Source organism: Rana temporaria, chromosome 3 (genome assembly GCF_905171775.1).
Source record: "Rana temporaria chromosome 3, aRanTem1.1, whole genome shotgun sequence".
In the NCBI taxonomy this organism is placed as follows: domain Eukaryota; kingdom Metazoa; phylum Chordata; class Amphibia; order Anura; family Ranidae; genus Rana; species Rana temporaria.
This window is the reverse complement of record NC_053491.1, coordinates 436,051,184-436,071,171: the sequence shown is the minus strand read 5'-3', so window position 1 is coordinate 436,071,171 and position 19,988 is coordinate 436,051,184. Positions and strand designations below refer to the sequence as shown.

At 48.9% G+C, this 19,988-nt stretch overlaps 1 protein-coding gene across 1 annotated transcript in view; it reads left to right on the top strand.

Moving 5' to 3' along the window:
- Positions 1–19,988, top strand: part of SHFL (shiftless antiviral inhibitor of ribosomal frameshifting) — a 65,172-nt gene that overhangs the window by 7,643 nt on the left and 37,541 nt on the right. The window contains exon 2 of the mRNA XM_040346390.1: positions 18,695–18,836. Coding sequence (XP_040202324.1) covers positions 18,695–18,836 — 142 coding nt within the window. The remainder of the gene's footprint in view (positions 1–18,694; positions 18,837–19,988) is intronic.

The window sequence follows — 19,988 nt, the reverse complement described above, 5'->3', positions numbered from 1 at the left end:
CAGGGAGGGTGCTTAGGTGCCAGCTTGTATTGGGTGCATACAGAACAGGGAGGGTGCTTAGGTGCCAGCTTGTATTGGGTGCATACAGAACAGGGAGGGTGCTTAGGTGCCAGCTTGTATTGGGTGCATACAGAAGAGGGAGGGTGCTTAGGTGCCAGCTTGTATCGGGTGCATTTTGTGTGAAAGGGGCCTAAGTGTTACACTTTTTTGAGCGTATAGTTGCCACTCAATCAACAAGTGTATTATGTACTGACTGAGATAATGAGGTTGATTTACTAAAGGCAAATCTACTCTGCAATACAAGTGCACTTGGAAGGGCAGTCTCTAGATCTGAGGGGAAGCTCTGAAATGAGGTGAAATGAGGGGAAGCTCTGCTGATTTCTATCATCCAATCATGTGCAAGCAAAAATGCTGTTTTTTATTTTCCTTGCATGTCCCCCTCAGGCCTACAGCGACTGCACTTCCAAGTGCACTGCGGATTTGCCTTTAGTAAATCAACTCCAACGGGGTTGAGTTACTAAAGGCAAATAGACTGTGCACTTTACAAAATGTAGTTTCACCCTGCAAGTGCAGTTGCTCCAGAGCTTAGTAAATGAGCAGAAGCTCTGCTGACATCCATCATCCAATCATGTGCAAGCAAAAATGGAGACATTTTATTTTCCTTGCACGTGATTGGGTATTCTTTGCAAAGGGAAGCTTTGCCTCATTTACTAAGCTCTGGAGGAACTGCACTTCACCCCAGTGTCTTCACCATCTTATGTGAGTTCTCTAACCAAGCCATGTACACGTCTGCTGTCAGGGATCCACATTTCCTGGCCACGTCATTTCTACTTCCCCCACTGTCAGTCATAGGCAGGACTTGTCAGTTTCCGATAGAGAAATTCATTTCTGCTTTGATTCTTTATGATTCTAGTTTTGCTCACATGACTCAGAAGTTCTGGGGAAGAAAACGTCAGACACTCTGGGGACACCATCTGTCCCTTATATGGAGGAGCAGCCTTTTTTTGTCTTACCCAAATGTTAGTTGTTCCTCTTGCTATGTCTAAAAATAAATGTACTGTATACCCAAAGCCAAGTATTTTTTTATTCATTTTGGGTTTTCATACCATCTGTGTTCTATTCAAGAGATTTCCCACCCGCTCCTGTCCTGTAGACACAACAGTGAGGAAATCTAAAGTGTTCTCCCATTCACGCTGGCAGCTGAGGGTCAGTAAGGTTGTGACGGTCTAATGCAGGGTTCAAGGGGTTAAAGCTTAAAGGGGTTGTAAAGGTACCATTTTTTTCCTAAATAGCTTCCTTTACCTTAGTGCAGTCCTCCTTCACTTACCTCATCCTTCCATTTTGCTTTTAAATGTCCTTATTTCTTCTGAGAAATCCTCACTTCCTGTTCTTCTGTCTGTAACTCCACACAGTGATGTAAGGCTTTCTCCCTGGTGTGGAGTGTCGTGCTCGCCCCCTCCCTTGGACTACAGGAGAGTCAGGACGCCCACTAACACACAGCTCCTTTATCTGCAACGTAGAGAGCGTCCTGGCTCTCTTGTAGTGCAAGGAAGGGGGCGAACATGACCCTCCGCACCAGGGAGAAAGCCTTGCATTACTGTGTGGAGTTACAGACAGAAGAACAGGAAGTGAGGATTTCTCAGAAGAAATAAGGACATTTAAAGTGGTTCTATTTAGAGGTCGACCGATATATCGGCAGGCCGATATATCGGCCGATATTTGGCCGTTTTGGAGAAATCGTCATCGGCCGATTTTTATCCAAATTAGGCCGATATTTAACATGGCCGCTAGTGGTGCCACGGATCCGGAGCTAGGCCGAAGCCGCAGCCTTTCCTGATGCTGTGACCGCGGCGGCAATCCGCGGATTGCCGCCGCGGTCACAGCATCAGGAAAGGCCGCAGCTTCGGCCTAGCTCCGGAGCCGCGGCCATCTTGGTACACCCAGCGTGGCGGCCCTCCTCTCTGTTTACACCTACAGAGGAGGAGGGGCCCGTGCTCGTGGGACACACACCGCTCTCTGGTGTCTGTACTATGGGGGGCAGGGGGGTCTGTACTGAGGAGGGGGGGTGTCTATACTGGAGGGAGAGGGGGTCTGTACTGAGGGGGGTGACACTATTTTTTTTGCACCAGTGCCACCTGCCAGTGCCAATTAGTGCCACTTGCCATCCAGTGCCATCTGCCAATGCCACCTGCCAGTGCCAATAACAGTGCCACCATCCAGTGCCAATTAGTGCCACCTTCCATCCAGTGCCATCTGCCAATGCCACCTGCCAGTGCCAATAACAGTGCCACCATCCAGTGCCAATTAGTGCCACCTTCCATCCAGTGCCACCTGCCAGTGCCATCCAGTGCCACCTACCAGTGCCAACTAAAGCCATCAGTGCCACCTGCCAATGCCAACCAGTGCCATCTGCCAGTGCTAACTATTGCCATCCAGTGTCAATTAGTGCCACCTGCCAGTCAGTGCCACCTGCCAGTGCCACATGCCAATCAGTGCCATTTGCCAGTGCCAACCAGTGCCATCTGCCAATCAGTGCCACCTTCCAGTGTCAATTAGTGCCACCTGCCAGTGCCAATATGTGCCACCTGCCAATCAGTGCCATCTGCTAGTACCATCTTTCAGTGCCATCCAGTGCAACCTGCCAGTGCCAATAAGTGCCACCTGCCAATCAGTGCCTTCTGCTAGTACCATCTTTCAGTGCCATCCAGTGCAACCTGCCAGTGCCAATAAGTGCCACCTGCCAATCAGTGCCTTCTGCTAGTGCCATCTTCCAATGCCAATTAGTGCCATGAGCCAGTGCCATCAAAAAAATCGGCCTAAAATATCGGCTGCAAAAATCGGCATCGTATATCGGCCATCGGCCGCCCCCGATTTCTAAATATTGGCATCGCCATCGGCCAGAGTAAAACCCATATCGGTCGACCTCTAGTCTCATTTCCGCAATATGCCTAGTGGTCCTCCTTGGTGGTAGATGCCATTCTATGCCCCTAGTTATGATCGGTTCTTCTTACAAAACCATAGGTGATGTTGTGATAAACAATTTGGACACTAAGGTGTTTATTTACTAAAGCTAGAGAGGGCAAAATAAGTCACAATTCTGCAGAGAAACCAACCAGCTTCCAACCTCAGCTAACCTCAGTTTAATTAAGCTTTGGCAATAAAACATGGACGATGGTTGGTTTCTCTGCAGAATTGTGCCAAATTTTTCCCTTGTGACACTTTTTGGGGACACTAATACAGTGAACTGTGTTAAAAATATGCACTGTCACTGTACTAATGACACTGGCTGGGAAGGGGTTAACATCAGAGGTGATCAATGCCTTCCATACTGACAGACCGCTGTTCTGCTTGTGTACTGAACAATCGGCAGGTGCTGGCAGACATCAAGCCTGCAGTACCTGCCGCTGAGCTCCTGCTGTGTGTGATCACAGAGGCAGCGAGCTGCCGGGGGCGCACATGCCATACCCAAAAGAGCCGAATCATGTATGTATACTTGATTTGGTGCACAGGTACCGCCCTGTAGCAGTAAAACTGCTATGGGGCTGACCTGAAGTGGTTAAGTTTTAAAAATGTATTGCATTGTGCCATTTAGGGATGTACTGATACTAGTATCGGTATCGGGACCGATACCAAGCATTTCCCCCGAGTACTTGTACTCGGGGGAAATGCTCCGATGCCTCAGCCGATACCTGGGCAGTCAGGGGAGTTGCAAGTCTTCTCCCCCCGTGCTATCTTTCCCCCGTGCTGTGTTGTCTTTCCCCCGTGTTCCGTGCTATGCTCTTTCCCCCGTGTTCCGTGCTATGCTCTTTCCCCCGTGTTCCGTGCTGTGCTCTTTCCCCCGTGTTCCGTGCTATGCTCTTTCCCCCATGTTCCGTGCTGTGCTCTTTCCCCCGTGTTCCGTGCTGTGCTCTTTCCCCCGTGTTCCGTGCTGTGCTCTTTCCCCCGTGTTCCGTGCTGTGCTCTTTCCCCCGTGTTCCGTGCTGTGCTCTTTCCCCCATGTTCCGTGCTGTGCTCTTTCCCCCATGTTCCGTGCTGTGCTCTTTCCCCCGTGTTCCGTGCTGTGCTCTTTCCCCTGTGTTCCGTGCTGTGCTCTTTCCCCCGTGTTCCGTGCTGTGCTCTTTCCCCCGTGTTCCGTGCTGTGCTCTTTCCCCCATGTTCCGTGCTGTGCTCTTTCCCCCATGTTCCGTGCTGTGCTCTTTCCCCCGTGTTCCGTGCTGTGCTCTTTCCCCCGTGTTCCGTGCTGTGCTCTTTCCCCCGTGTTCCGTGCTGTGCTTTTTCCCCGTGTTTCGTGCTGTGCTTTTTCCCCGTGTTTCGTGCTGTGCTTTTTCCCCGTGTTTCGTGGTGTGCTTTTTCCCCGTGTTTCGTGCTGTGCTCTTTCCCCCGTGTTCCGTGCTGTGCTTTTTCCCCGTGTTTCGTGCTGTGCTTTTTCCCCGTGTTTCGTGCTGTGCTCTTTCCCCGTGTTCCGTGCTGTGCTCTTTCCCCCGTGTTCCGTGCTGTGCTCTTTCCCCCGTGTTTCGTACTGTGCTCTTTCCCCCGTGTTCCGTGCTGTGCTTTTTCCCCCGTGTTCCGTGCTGTGCTTTTTCCCCCGTGTTCCGTGCTGTGCTTTTTCCCCGTGTTTCGTGCTGTGCTCCCCCCCGTGTTCAGTGCTGTCCTCTCTTCCCCCCGTGTTCCGTGCTGTCCTCTGTCCCCCCTCAATCTGTCAGGATGGAGAGCGGAGGTAAACCCGGCTCCTACCTTTTCAGAATGAACAGAGTATCCTGTAAACTGTGTTTACGATGCTTCAGTTTATGAATGGAGAGAAGCTTCTCTATTTATTTCAGCTGAGGCTGCAGAGAAAGGGACTGGGGAATCTGTGTCCTTAGTCCCTTTCTCTGTCTTAAAGGGGAGATGTCAGAGTTCTGTTAAGACCCCTGATATCTCTCCAAAGACCCCCAACAGGGCTGATTAAAAAAAAAAAAAAAAAATTGCAATAAATATTTTTTTTTTAAATAAATAAAATGTAAATAAAAAAATAAAAAAACACACTGACAATCCACCCCCCCCCCTAGAAAACACAAAAAAAAACAAAAAAAAACACTTAAAAATAAATTGTAACAAAAAAAAAAAATTATAAATACTGTCACATGACATTTAAAAAAAGTATCGGTAATCGGTATCGGGGAGTACTTGAAAAAAAGTATCGGTACTTGTACTCGGTCTCAAAAAAGTGGTATCGGGACAACCCTAGTGCCATTTATTTGTTACACTGTAATGCCGCGTACACACGATCGGTTCGTCTGATGAAAACGGTCCGTTTTCATCAGACGAACCGATCGTGAGTGGGCCGCATCTTTTTTTTTATCCATCGGTAAAAAAAACTAGGAGCTTGTTTTAAAATTATCTGATGGTTAAAAAAACAATCGTCTGTGGGCACGTCCATCGGTTAAAAATGCACACATGCTCAGAATCAAGTCGACGCATGCTTGGAAGCATTGAACTTCATTTTTCTCAGCACGTCGTTGTGTTTTACATCACCGCGTTCTGACACGATCGTTTTTTTAACCGATGGTGTGTAGGCACGACTGATGAAAGTCAGCTTCATCAGATATCTGATGAAAAAATCCATCAGACCGTTTTCATCGGGTGAAGCGATCGTGTGTACAGGGCATTAAGCTGCATAATTAATCGTTAAAAAATTGTGATCTCGATTCAACCCCCCTCACGATCTCTATTGCAGGGTTTCCCAATTCTTTCATGTAACAAGTGTAGAGACTTCTCTGCTCACTCTGGCAGTCTGCCAAGTTTTTAACAACATTTTCTCTGCTAGTAGATTAGTAGAAACATTGCAACTCTTCCTTCTCAGATCAAAGGGATAAACTTCTGTGTGTAAATGCAGGAAGTTTAACCACTTTAACAAAGTCCAAAGCTTTTTCTGACACTTGTTTCTTACAAAGTAAAAACATTGGCCTGGATTCACAGACAGAGGCGCACATTTATGCCGCAGTAGCGTATCTCCTGTACGCTACGCCGACGCAGCGCAGAGAGGCAAGCATGGAATTCACAAAGCCAATGCTGCCTAAATTGCGCTGGGTTCCGAAGGCGTAAGTCGGCGTAGGTGAAAGTGGGCGTGAGCCATGCAAACCCATGCAAATGAGGCGTGACCCCATGCAAATGATGGTTTGTGAGCCAGACAAGTTTGTTGAAGTGTCGTGGACGCATCCCCGTGCGCATGCTCATAACCACGTCGGAACAACTACCTAAGATACCCTGGATCACTGCCTACGCCATAAACGTAATCTACACCCATCCAGACACACGTCCAACGTAAACTACGTAAAAACCGACGGCTTCTGTTCCCTGATGCAGACCTTTACATGTCTGCTGCTGAGTTACACCTCCTTTATGGGGCTTACCTTTACACCGGACGTACAACTTACGCGCACCTCTCGTAGCCTGCGTCGGGCGGCGCAGGTTCGTGAATCGCCATATTTTCCTCATTTGCATATTTGAATGGCTAATCAATGGCAGCGCCACCATGCGGCCAGCGTAAATGTGCTCCCACCCTATTCCGGCGTAGGCAAGTTACGTCGGCGGGATTAAGCCTGTTTTTAGGCGTATCTTAGTTTGTGGGTACGGCGCACAGATACAACGGCGCATAGTTACACTTACGCAGCGTATCTCGAGATACATCGGCGTAAGTGTTTCGTGAATCCGGGCCATTATATATATTTTTTTAAGCAGAAACCCTAGGTAATAAAATGGTGATTGTTACAATATTTTATGTCACACTGTATTATTTTGCACAGTGGTCTTTCAAATGCAATTTTTTGGAAAAAAATACACTTCAACGAAAAAAAATAAAACAAAAAACAGTAAAGTTAGCCCAATTTTTTTGTTTAATGTGAAAGATGATGTTACGCCGCAAGTATCGTATCCTATCTTCTAAGCAAAAAAATTGCGATTCTCATTTTAGCCAGAATCGTGCAGCTCTATTACACTGCATGTAAAAAAGTGCCACAGTATATTTGGACATTGATGTACTAACACATTTATATGTTGGAGGCGGAAGCTGCGTTATAATAGTACACAGATTTTTTTTTCAAGATATATATATATATATATGTATTTATGGTCGAAGCCCTTCGGCTGGGATGGATGTGAACCACATGAATGTGCCATGATGCCGCGTACACTAGAGGTCGACCGATATATATCGGCAGGCCGATATATCGGCCGATATTTGGCCGTTTTGGAGAAATCGGACGATTTTTATCCAAATTAGGCCGATATTTTACATGGCCGCTAGCGGTGCCACCGCGGTCACAGCATCAGGAAAGACCGCGGCTTCGACCTAGCTCCGGAGCCGTGGCCATCTTGGTACACCCAGCATGGCGGCCCTCCTTTCTGTTTACGCCCACAGAGGAGGAGGGGCCCGCGCTCGTGGGACACACACCGCTCTCTGGTGTCTGTAGCAGGGGGGGGGGGGGTGTCTATACTGGAGGGAGAGGGGGTCTGTACTGAGGGGGGTGACACCATTTTTTTTTGCACCAGTGCCACCTGCCAGTGCCAATTAGTGCCACTTGCCATCCAGTGCCATCTGCCAGTGGCAATACCAGTGCCACCATCCAGTGCCAATTAGTGCCACCTTCCATCCAGTGCCATCTGCCAATGCCACCTGCCAGTATCAATACCAGTGCCACCATCCAGTGCCAATTAGTGCCACCTTCCAGTGCGATCCAGTGCCACCTACCAGTGCCAACTAAAGCCATCAGTGCCACCTGCCAATGCCAACCAGTGCTAACTATTGCCACCCAGTGCCACCTGCCAGTGCTAATTAGTGCCACCTGCCAGTCAGTGCCAACCAGTGCCACTTGCCAGTGTCACCTGTTAGTGCCACCTGCCAGTGCCATCTGCCAGTGCCAACCAGTGACATCTGCCAATCAGTGCCACCTGCCAGTGCCAATAAGTGCCACCTGCCAATCAGTGCCATCTGCTAGTACCATCTTTTCAGTGCCATCCAGTGCAACCTGCCAGTGCCAATAAGTGCCTTCTGCTAGTGCCATCTTCCAGTGGCACGAGCCAGTGCCACCAAATAAAAAAAACGGCCTAAAATATCGGCCCCAAAAATCGGCATTATATATTAGCCATTGGCCGCCCAGATTTCTAAATATCGGCATCGGCCAGAGAAAAACCCATATCGATCGACCTCTAGTGTACACACGGTCGGTTTTTACGATGAAAAATGTCCGATGGATTTTTTCATCTGAAAAATTGATCGTGTGTGGGCCACATCGGACTTTTTTCCATCGGTGTAAAAAAATAGAACTTGTTTTAAATTTTTCCAAAGGAAAAAAAAAAACGATAGGAAATTCCGATCGTCTGTGTGGAATTCCATTGGAGAAAAATCCATGCATGCTCAATATCAAGTCGACGAATGCTCGGAAGCGCTGAACTTAAATTTTCTCGGCTCGTCGTAGTGTTTTACGTCACCGCGTTTAGGACGGCCGGAATTTAGTCTGATAGTGTGTATGCAAGACTGATGAAAGTCAGCTTCATCGGAATTCCGACTAAAAATTCCATCAGATTTTATTCCATCGGAAATCCGATCGTGTGTACGCGGCATAAGACTTACATCATGAAATGGATCTGAAGTGTGCCATGGTCTGCTGGTCGTTATACCAAAAAAGGGGACATACCCAAGATAAGTAATAGTTTGAGGAGAGAAATGAGTTTGAGAAATACACTGAAAAGGGGAATGGGAAGGAGGGTATCGAAAGGCTCGCAGGACATGAAGCATAACGAATCGCAAGATTGCACATGATACAAAAAGGTTTAAATACTACCTGCGATAGTGAGCGGGAACCGCAGACGAAAGACCACGAAGGAGAAGCCGCAATGCACCTACGATCGAAATGCACAGACTCACGAACATGAGGAGAGCTGGGAAGAGTCGGCCCAGTGACATGTAAGTATAGCGCACCGGAACTAACATAGACCACAGGTGAGTGGGCTGCTTAAAGTGGAGGTTCACCCAAAAAATACATTTTTAACATTAGATTGGGGCTATTTAAGGGGAGCAGAAACGGGTATTTTTTTTTAAATCAATGCCGTACTTACCGTTTTTGAGATAGATGTTCTCCCGCCGCTTCCGGGTATGGGCTGCGGGACTGGGCATTCCTATTTGATTGACAGCCTTCCGACCGTCGCATACAGTGCGTCACGAGTTTCCGAAAGTAGCCGAAAGTCAGTACGCAGGCGCCGTATAGAGCCGCACCAACGTTCGGCTTTTTTCGGCAACTATTGATGCGCTGTATGCGTCCGCCGGAAGGCTGTCAATCAAATAGGAACGCCCAGTCCCGAAGATCATACCCGGAAGCGGCGGGAGAGCATCTATCTCTAAAACGGTAAGTACGGCATTGATACAAGTTTCTGCTCCCCTTAATTAGCCTAAATCTAATGTTAAAATTTTTTTTCGGGTGAACTCCCGCTTTAAACACCCTCGGGACTCCTCCTATAAATTCAGGCCACCATTACTGGCCTTTATATATATATATATATATATATATATATATATATATCATTTTTTGTTATTGTTGGCATTTATAACTGAGCAGCTCACAACACATATTTATTTTAGTAGTAACCTCCAAACCCTGACTACCAGGACTCCTGAAGGGGTTAGGCCCGAGCCACGGGAGGCCTGAAAGACAGTGTCACCTGTTTCAGTGAGGTGGTGTGGAGAAGCTCACAAGCTGGCAGTACGGGTGAACACTCTTTGGAACCGAGACATGTGTTGCTGAACCCCTTCGGCCTGCCCGACACCCTGAAATAGGAAGGAACCTGCCCCAGTATGGGGCACTACGAGTTTGGCAGGGAGCAGAGGCGTTGCTAGGGGGGTGCGGCCCGCACCGGGTGACACCCGCTAGAGGGGTGACACCATCCCGATTTAAAAATAAAAATAAAAAATGTTTTTATTTTTTTAGCTGACATGTGGGGGGGGGGGCGGCTCCCCCCGTGACTGCAGCGATGAGCGCCGCGGTACAAGAGGAGGGGGGGTTGCGGGGTGACACAGCAGCACCATCCATCCCCTCCTCTCACAGCCACAGGCTGTTAGCGGTGCTCGGCAGTCGGTACACAGGCACAGCCCCCTCCTCTCTGTTTGTGTGTACAGAGGGGGAGGGGCCGAGGGGACCTTCTGTCCATGTGCCGTGGCGCTGCCTGCGATGATCTGAGGTACTGAATGGGGAGGGGGGGTGTTGGCACCTGGGGGGATTTCACTGAAGGGGGGGTGTTTGCACTGAAGGGGGGGGGGGTTGTACTAAGGGGGTGTTTGCACTGAGGGGGTTTTCACTAAGGGGGGTTTGCACTGGGGGGGTTGTACCGAGGGGGTTTGCACTGAGGGGGGGGATTTGCACTGAGGGGGGGTTGCACTAAGGGGGGGTGTTTGCACTGAAGGGGGTCTGTGTAACATGCAGGGGTCCAGAGGTGCAGGTGGCTGTGTATTGTAAAAGGGGTGCAGTGATGCAGGGTGCTGTGTAATGTAAAGGGGTCCAGAGGTGCAGGGGGCTGTGTGATGTAAAGGGGTCCAGTGGTGCAGGGGGCTGTATAATGTAAAAGGGTCCAGAGGTGCAGGGGGCTATGAGATGTAAAGGGGGCCAGTGATGCAGGGTGCTGTGTAATTTAAAGGGGTGCAGAGGGCTGTGTAATGTAAAGGTGTGCAGAGGTGCAGGCGGCTGTGTAATGTAAAAGGGGTGCAGTGATGCAGGGTGCTGTGTAATGTAAAAGGGTCCAGAGATGCAGGGGGCTATGAGATGTAAAGGGGGCCAGTGATGCAGGGTGCTGTGTAATGTAAAGGGATCCAGTGATGCAAGGTGCTGTGTAATGTAAAGGGGTGCAGAGGGTTGTGTAGTGTAAAAGGGTCCAGAGGTGCAGGGGGCTATGTGATGTGCAGAGGTGCAGGCGGCTGTGTAATGTAAAAGGGGTGCAGTGATGCAGGGTGCTGTGTAATGTAAAAGGGTCCAGAGATGCAGGGGGCTATGAGATGTAAAGGGGTCTAGTGATGCAGGGTGCTGTGTAATGTAAAGGGGTCCAGAGGTGCAGGGTGCTGTGTAATGTAAAGGGGCCCATGGGTGCAGGGTGCTGTGTAATGTAAAGGGGTCCATGGGTGCAGGGTGCTGTGTAATGTAAAGGGGTCCAGAGGTGCAGGGTGCTGTGTAATGTAAAGGGGTCCAGAGGTGCAGAGTGCTGTGTAATGTAAAGGGGTCCAGAGGTGCAGGGTGCTGTGTAATGTAAAGGGGACCAGAGGTGCAGGGTGCTGTGTAATGTAAAGGGGTCCAGAGGTGCAGGGTGCTGTGTAATGTAAAGGGGTCCATGGGTGCAGGGTGCTGTGTAATGTAAAGGGGTCCAGAGGTGCAGGGTGCTGTGTAATGTAAAGGGGTCCAGAGGTGCAGGGTGCTGTGTAATGTAAAGGGGTCCAGAGGTGCAGGGTGCTGTGTAATGTAAAGGGGTCCAGAGGTGCAGGGTGCTGTGTAATGTAAAGGGGTCCAGAGGTGCAGGGTGCTGTGTAATGTAAAGGGGTCCAGTAATGCAGGGTGCTGTGTAATGTAAAGGGGTCCAGAGGTGCAGGGTGCTGTGTAATGTAAAGGGGTCCAGAGGTGCAGGGTGCTGTGTAATGTAAAGGGGTCCAGTGATGCAGGGTGCTGTGTAATGTAAAGGGGTCCAGAGGTGCAGGGGGGCTATGTGATGTAAAGTGGTGCAGGGTGCTGTGTAATGTAAAGGGGCCCATAGGTGCAGGGTGCTGTGTAATGTAAAAGGGTCCAGAGGTGAAGGGGGCTGTGAGATGTAAAGGGGTTCAGTGATGCAGGGTGCTGTGTAATTTTAAAGGGGTCCAGTGATTCAGGGTACTGTGTAATTTTAAAGGGGTCCAGTGATGCAGGGGGCTGTGTAATGTAAAGAGGTCCAGAGGTGCAGGGTGCTGTGTAATGTAAAGTGGTCCAGTGATGCAGGGTGCTGTGCAATGTAAAGTGGTCCGGAGGTACAGTTGTGGAGAGGGGTACACAGTAGTAACAAAAAGATATTGAAGGATACAGAGGTATGCAGGGGGCACAGTGGGGTGTTTTTACATTTTAACGTGTGGGGGGGTGCCAGATATTGGATCCGCCCCGGGTGCCAAATGCTCTAGGTGCGCCCTTGGCCTATAGGCTCCTGAGATGTGAATTCCGGTTCTGGAGAAAGAGAGGTGGGGGGAGGGGACAAAGAAAATGGAGAGAAAGAAGAAGGGATAGAACGAACAAGAAAGATGGATAGGGAGAGAGAGAAAAGGGGAAGAAAGGAGAACAGAGAGCAAACAGTAGGGTAAAAAATATTTGAAAAATGTTATTTGGGGGGGGGGGGGGGTGACACCGTATTTTACCGCACCAGGTGACACCAACCCTAGTGACGCCACTGGCAGGGAGCCAGTTGTATGGTTTCTTGTTTCGCTGGAACTTTGAAGTGTTTACTTTGTGCAGAAGGAAGCTACTTATGTGACCTGTTTTGGAGGAAGTAATAAAGAACTGTTTGCTTTTACAAACGGCTGCTGGTGATTTCGGGACCCATATGATAGTGGATAAAAGTTCATAGACCATGGTACAATAGTAAACAACGTTGTTGCTTGAAAATTCGAAAAAAGTCACGAGAATCAGTTTGAGGATTTTCTTTTATTCTGGTCTGACAAGTGGATTTTCCACTATGACAACGCTTCTGCCCAAACATTTTGCTTTTACAGTCCATTCTGGGAATTAACCACTTGTCCACCGTGGTATAGCAAAAAGACGGCTACAACGCGATCCTCCAGTTCTGAGACGGTGTCCATGGATGTTCTCCCAGAAACCTGTCTCCCGGGGCACGCATCGGGCGCGATCTGTGACTGCTGTGTCCTTTGGAAATAGTTGATCACAGATCAGGGTAAAAGGCCAATCACAGCGGTCCTTTACCATGTGATCAGCTGTGTCCAATCACAGCTGATCACATATAAACAGACTTGCCGGTTATCGATAGTCCTTTCCTCCTACACTGTCTCTATGTGAGAAAAGGAGAGCTGATAACCGGCAAGGCTATGGCCTCGTACACACGGCCGAGGAACTCGATGTGCCAAACACATCGAGTTCCTCGGCCAGTTCAGCACTGAAGCCGCAGAGGAGCTCGGCGGGGCGAGAGCTCCCATAGAACAACGAGGAAATAGAGAACATGTTCTCTATTTCCTCGCCGAGCTCCTCGTCGGCTTCCTCGGCCGAAAGTGTACACACGGCCGGGTTTCTCGGCAGAATTCAGCCAGAAACTCGGTCGGAAGCTGAATTCTGCCGAGGAAACTGGTCGTGTGTACGGGGCCTCTCAGTAGATTATTTACACTGATTATCAGTGCAACCCCATCAGTGCACCCTCATCAGTGCCGCTTATTAGTGCTGCCTCACCAGTACACATCAGTGCAGCCTCATCAGTGCAGTATATCAGTGCTGCCTCACCAGTGCACATCAGTTCAGCCTCATCAGTGTCCATCAGTGTAGCCTCATCAGTACCCATCAGAGCAGCCTCATCAGTGCAGTATATCAGTGTTGCCTCACCAGTGCTCATCAGTGCAGCCTCATCAGTGTAGCCTCATCAGTACCCATCAGAGCAGCCTCATCAGTGCAGCCTATTAGTGCCGCGTAATTAGTGCTGCCTCACCAGTGCACATTAGAGCAGAATCATCAGTACAGCTTAGTAGTGCTGCCTCACCAGTGCTTATCAGTGCTGCCTTTCCAGTGCCCATCAGTGCAGCCTTATCAGTGCCCATCAGTGAAGGAGAAAAATTACTTATTTGCAAACGTTTTTTTTATTTTTTCATTTGTTTAGCAAAAAATACAAAAATAAACAGCAGTGATTACCGTATTTATCGGGGTATTGCGCGCTCTGGCGTATAGCGCGCACCCCTAAAGTGGACCCGCATTCCTGTAAAAAAAAGATTTTAGTACTTACAGTTTTGGTGTCTTGCGTGGCGTCCATCGGCGGCCTAGTCGGATCCGGCGTCCGTCTGCGGCTTCGGTGGTGTCCTCTTCGTCGGGTCCAGCGTCCTTCTGCGGTGTCCTCCCCTACTACTGCGCCGGCATATACTGAGCGCAGTACACTCGTGTATAGTCGGGCAGGCTCCTCTTGCGGTCACGTCCTGTACGTCCAGGACGTGACTGCGAGAGAAGCCGAGCCTGCCCGACTATACATGAGTGTACTGCGCTCGGTATATGCCGGCGCAGTAGTTCAAACTCGGCGCGGGTATCGGCGTATATCGCGCACCTACGATTTTGCCCTGAATTTCAGGGCAAAAAAGTGCGCGGTATAAGCCAATAAATACGGTTAATACAACCAAAAGTAAGCTCTGTCTCAAAAAAATTATAAAAATCTCATATGGGTACAGTGTTGCATGTTCGCACAATTGTCATTCAAAAGTGTGACAGCGCTGAAAGCTGAAAATTGGCCTGGGCAGGAAGGCGGTGAAGGCTCCCAGTATTTAAGTGGTTAAATTATCATACCTCGTACCTGTGGGATCCCTGTGGAAGTGGAGAATCATTTTAGTAGCCACCACTACTACAGTGATCCTCGCTGTCTTTCAGGTCACCCGTCGATATGTTGCTTACTGATCACTGTTTTAACCCTAGATAGGTTGCAGCACCGCGGTTACCATGCTTCCCCATTTAATTGATGGTACTGCCTGCCAAAAGCATCAGAGGATTTTATTTTTGGTGCAAATGCGACTGTGGCATCTATACAACACTATACAGTTACCGTTGTAGCATCTCAACTGCCTATTTTTAGTGTAAACAATCCCCAGAAGATTGTGCATTGCGATTGTCTTGTAGGTGCAGAGCGCACAGCGCTGTGATGGGCCTCTGATCGGTGCTCGGCGTTCGCTGTGCTTTGGCTGAATGTACAGTGATTTCCCTCACGCTCTGTCCTTGTCTGAATGTAAACAAGTCTTCTCTGGCACAGAGCAAAGTTCTAAAGAAAGCCAGACTGCAGCCAAGCCAAACACTGACTGTTGATGGACGCCTTCCCTCGCAGTGCAATTAATTAACCGTTTCATGTCATCATTCTGCCATTATATTGTTTGGATGATAAATTTACTGTGTTTGTTTGCAGTTCTTTTTAACCGCTTTGCTACCCGGGGAAATTTTTTTCAGCTTTGGCACACTTGTTGTAGTACACATTTTAGCCCTGAAGATTGGTTATCCCAGTGTTGCCAACCTACCAGATTGAAATTTACTGGCACGACACCCGAAACTTACTGGCACAGCCACGTTTTTAGTGGCATTTCACAAAAGTTCCTAAATTACATTTTTAGGTGCAAATTTCAGTATTTAGGCTACAAACAAGTACGGTAGGCAAATAGCAATGTGATTTAAGGCAGATATTAGGGTAAAAAAACATATTTTTGTTATTTTCGATATAATAAGGGCAAATTATTTAGTCACATCACCCCCTGCCTCCATTCCCTTCTGCCACCAACACCCCCTGCCTTCACCCCCCTCTGCGGTGCCACAATCACCCCCTGCCTCCAATCTCCCCCAGGCCCCCTGCCTCCAATCTCCCCCTGCCTCCATTGTCCCCTGCCTCCATCCCTCTCTGCGGTGCCACCAACAACCCCTGTCTCCATCCCCACCCTCTGTGGTGCCACCATCCCCCTATGCGGTGCCACCAACACCCCCCTGCCTCCAATCACACCCTGCCACTAACACCCCCTGCCTCCATCCCCCTCTGCGGTGCCACCATCACCCCCTGCCTCCAATCACACCCTGCCACTAACACCCCCTGCCTCCATCCCCCTCTGCGGTGCCACCATCATCCCCTGCCTTCAATCTCCATGCGCAGTTCCAAGCCGAACCGATCTCGGCTATTTTTACTGGCACATTTCCGCAACCATGGACATTTACGAACGGGGGGGAAAAAGTGCCAGTTTTTACGAACTGTCCGTAAAAATACGTACGGTTGGCAACACTGGGTTATCCCCCCAAACATTATATATTTTCTGAAAGCAAAGGCCCTGGAGAATAAAATAATGGTGGTTGTAGCTTTTGTCACATGATTCTACCGCACATCTATCAAATTTTCTGTAAAAAGATACACTAAAAGTTCATTCTAGTGCATGCAAACACTGGGATGAATTTACTAAAGGCAAACTGACTGTGCACTTTTGTGTGCTTGAAGCTCAAAACCGTGAAACAAGCAAAAACCTTTTGTTTTCTATTGCCCTTGTGTGCGTCTGAGTGTCCTGTCGCTTGCAGCAAAGCGCCTGTCGCTCAAAAATGTACACAAGCTACTTTTCAGGCAAAAGTTTTGTCTTTTTTGTTGCCATAGACTTCAATGGAAACACCTGAAAAGCACGATATGAGTTTAAAAAAAAATAATAATAATTTTTTACCACTTGCCAATCGACGCCTGTAGATTTATGTCTGCAGAATGTCACGGCTGCGCAAAGGGACGTATCTGTAAGTCCCTTTGAATTTGCCGCCGCTTGGGCATGCGTGTGCCCCTGCCGCAGGCTCCATGACCCGCGGACTCGATGTCCGCCGGTGTCCCACGATAGTGTCATGGAGCTGCAGAACGGGGAGATGCCTATTTTAACAAGGCATTTCCCTGTTCTGCCTAGTGATAGGACAGTGATCTACTGCTACCTGTCATCGGGAGCAGTGATCAGTGTTGTGTCACTGGTAGCCCAGCCCCCCCCCCCCACAGTTAGCATCACTCCCTAGGACACACTTAACTCCTTCATCGCCCCCTAGTGTTTAACCCCTTCCCTGCCAGTGTCATTTACACAGTAATCAGTGCATTGTTATAGCACTGATCGCTGTATAAATGACAATGATCCCAAAATAGTGTCCGATGTGTCCGCCATAATGTCGCAGTCATGATAAAAATCGCAGATCGGTTCCATTACTAATAAAAAATAATAATAAAAAAGTTGCCATAAATCTATTCCCTATATTGTAGATGCTATAACTTTAGCGCAAACCAATCAATATACGCTTATTGCGATTGTTTAACCAAAAATATGTAAAAGAATACGTATTAGCCTAAACTGAGAAGAAATTTGCTTTTTAAAAAAAAAATTGGGGATATTTATTATAGCAAAAAGTACAAAATATTGTGTTTTTCAAAATTGTTGCTCTTTTTTTGTTTAAAGCGCAAAAAGTTAAAACCGCAGAGGTGATCAAATACCACCAACAGAAAGCTCTATTTGTGGAAAAAACAGACATACATTTTGTTTGGGTAGAGCATAACACTACCACGCAATTGTCAGTTAAAGCAACACAGTGCCGTATCGCAAAAAATGGCCCGGTCATTAAGGGGGAAAATCCTTCCGGCCCTAAATTGGTTAAACTGAATGGGTTGTTTAACAAGGTGATCGTTTCACTTTAACATTCTTCTGAAACATTGATTATATGTGTCAACACTAAATTGTCCTCTTCTCTGAACTGTGAGGGGGAATTGTTGTGATATCTATTCAGACTTTTGTTAGCGGTCAGAGGATCCTGGGGAATGGCGCGCATTGCCGTCTCCAGGTCTGACTCCCGACAACTCAGTCCTTTCACTACAGGACTTGTCATGGCACAATATAATGTTCAGCTAGGTGTTCTGGTATCCTTGTAAGTCGCCTTTTTATCAGACTTCTTGGGAAGTTTTTATATAAACACGTGGCAGAGCTCCATCACTGTTTTCCCCAAACAAGCCTGTCTATGGAAACACTTAGCTGAGTTGCTCTGTAAAGAGAACCTGTACTGAGGACATTTTGAGACGGCTTTTTAAAAAGGAATGCTGCCTGCTGTTCCTGCAGCTGCAATGCATCCAGACTTAGTGATCAATGAGGAAGCGGACCCCCAGGACCAGGGCTCAAGTCCTGCTGGAACGTATGGGAACGGAGTTCCTGCACTTTTTCACAGCAGGAACGCAGTTCCCTTTGCAGGACTAGAGCAGCCAAAAGCAGCCGAGCCACCCGAGCCAATCCTTCACTAAGCGGCGATGCCCAGCTTGAGTCACTGTCAGGTGAACCTTAGTAATCCTTTATGTTACTGTCCGCTTCCTGTATATGAATTCATTGGGTAGTGTGTGTGTATTCCGTCACTTCCTCGATGCCGCAATGTCTCCTGGGAGCTTTTGTCATTGTTCCCAGGAGACTTTGCGGAGGTCTGCCGTGAGTTATCACGGGATTTAGAAAGAACTTGCTTAAAAAACATGCGGTTTAGTAATTATGCATATGAGGGTATAAGTTTTTTTTTTTTTTTTGGTGGGGGAGTGGATCTTGGGTGGGAGTTCCCACACTTTTTTCCCTAGTACTTGACCCCTGCCCAGGACCCCACAATTCCATTTATTGTAGAGACACACACCTGTTGCAGCCCATTTAACACATAATGTATGCTGCATGTACAGGTTCAGGTATGTCTACTCTTGCTTGACTCAGGATACAGTGTAAGAATCGTTGGGGGATCTTCTTCTAAGGGGTACACAGTCTTGTACATGAAAGGATTAGCATTGTTCAGGTATTCAGTGGCCACCAGAAACGTGGACCTGTTGGAATAGAATGTCTCCTGGTGATCTTCAGGGATGTAACAAGACGATGGGGTCAGTTTGTTTCTCTCTGGATTCCAGTATAATCGGCAGTAGGGTGGTCCTTACCAGTACTTAGCACTCATTCTGTTTGTTCCCACAGCTGGAAAAGAGCGTCCGGCGACTGAGAGAGAAGTTCTACGGCCACATCCCAATAGAGACAGCGGTCCATCTCATGAGGAAGTTCACCAACAATCATGTGCAAGTCTGTCAATACATCATCCTGTGCAAGGACGACCTTAATGGTAGGTACCGCAACCGACACCATCATCATTATACTCTATTTCTTTCCTGTCCTCCATCCCCTGACATGCACTGTTGTCCTCCATCACCTGACTGCAGCGCTGTCCTCCGTCACCTGACCCGCACCCCTGTCCTCCATCACCTGACATGCACCGCTGTCCTTCATCTCCTGACATACACCGCTGTCCTCCGTCACCTGACACGCACTGTTGTCCTCCATCACCTGACTGCAACGCTGTCCTCCGTCACCTGACACGCACCGCTGTCCTCCGCCACCTGACACTCTCCGCTGTCCTCTGTCACCTGACACGCACCGCTGTCCTCAATCACCTGACACACACCGCTGTCCTCCATCACCTGACTCGCACCGATGTTCTCCGTCACCTGACACGCACCGTTGTCCTCCATCACCTGACACGCACTGCTGTTCTCCATCCCCTGACACGCAACGTTGTCCTCCATCACCTGACACGCACCGCTGTCCTTCATCTCCTGACATGCATCGCTGTCCTCCGTCACCTGACACTCTCCGCTGTCCTCCGTCATCTGATACGCACCGATATGCTCCGTCACCTGACACGCCCTGCTGTCCTCCGTTACCTGATACACACTGCTGTGCTCAATCACCTGACACGCACCGCTGTCCTCAATCACCTGACACGCATCGCTGTCCTCAATCACCTGACACGCATCGCTGTCCTCAATCACCTGACACGCATCGCTGTCCTCAATCACCTGACACGCACCGCTGTCCTCCGTCATCTGATACGCACCGATATGCTCCGTCACCTGGCACGCACTGCTGTCCTCCGTCACCTGACACGCCCTGCTGTCCTCCGTTACCTGATACGCACCGCTGTCCTCAATCACCTGACACGCACCGCTGTCCTCCGTCACCTGATACGCACCGATATGCTCCGTCACCTGATACGCACCGATGTCCTCCGTCACCTGATACGCACCGATATGCTCCGTCACCTGGCACGCACTGCTGTCCTCCATCACCTGACACGCCCTGCTGTCCTCCGTTACCTGATACGCACTGCTGTGCTCAATCACCTGACACGCACCGCTGTCCTCAATCACCTGACACGCACCGCTGTCCTCAATCACCTGACACGCACCGCTGTCCTCAATCACCTGACACGCACCGC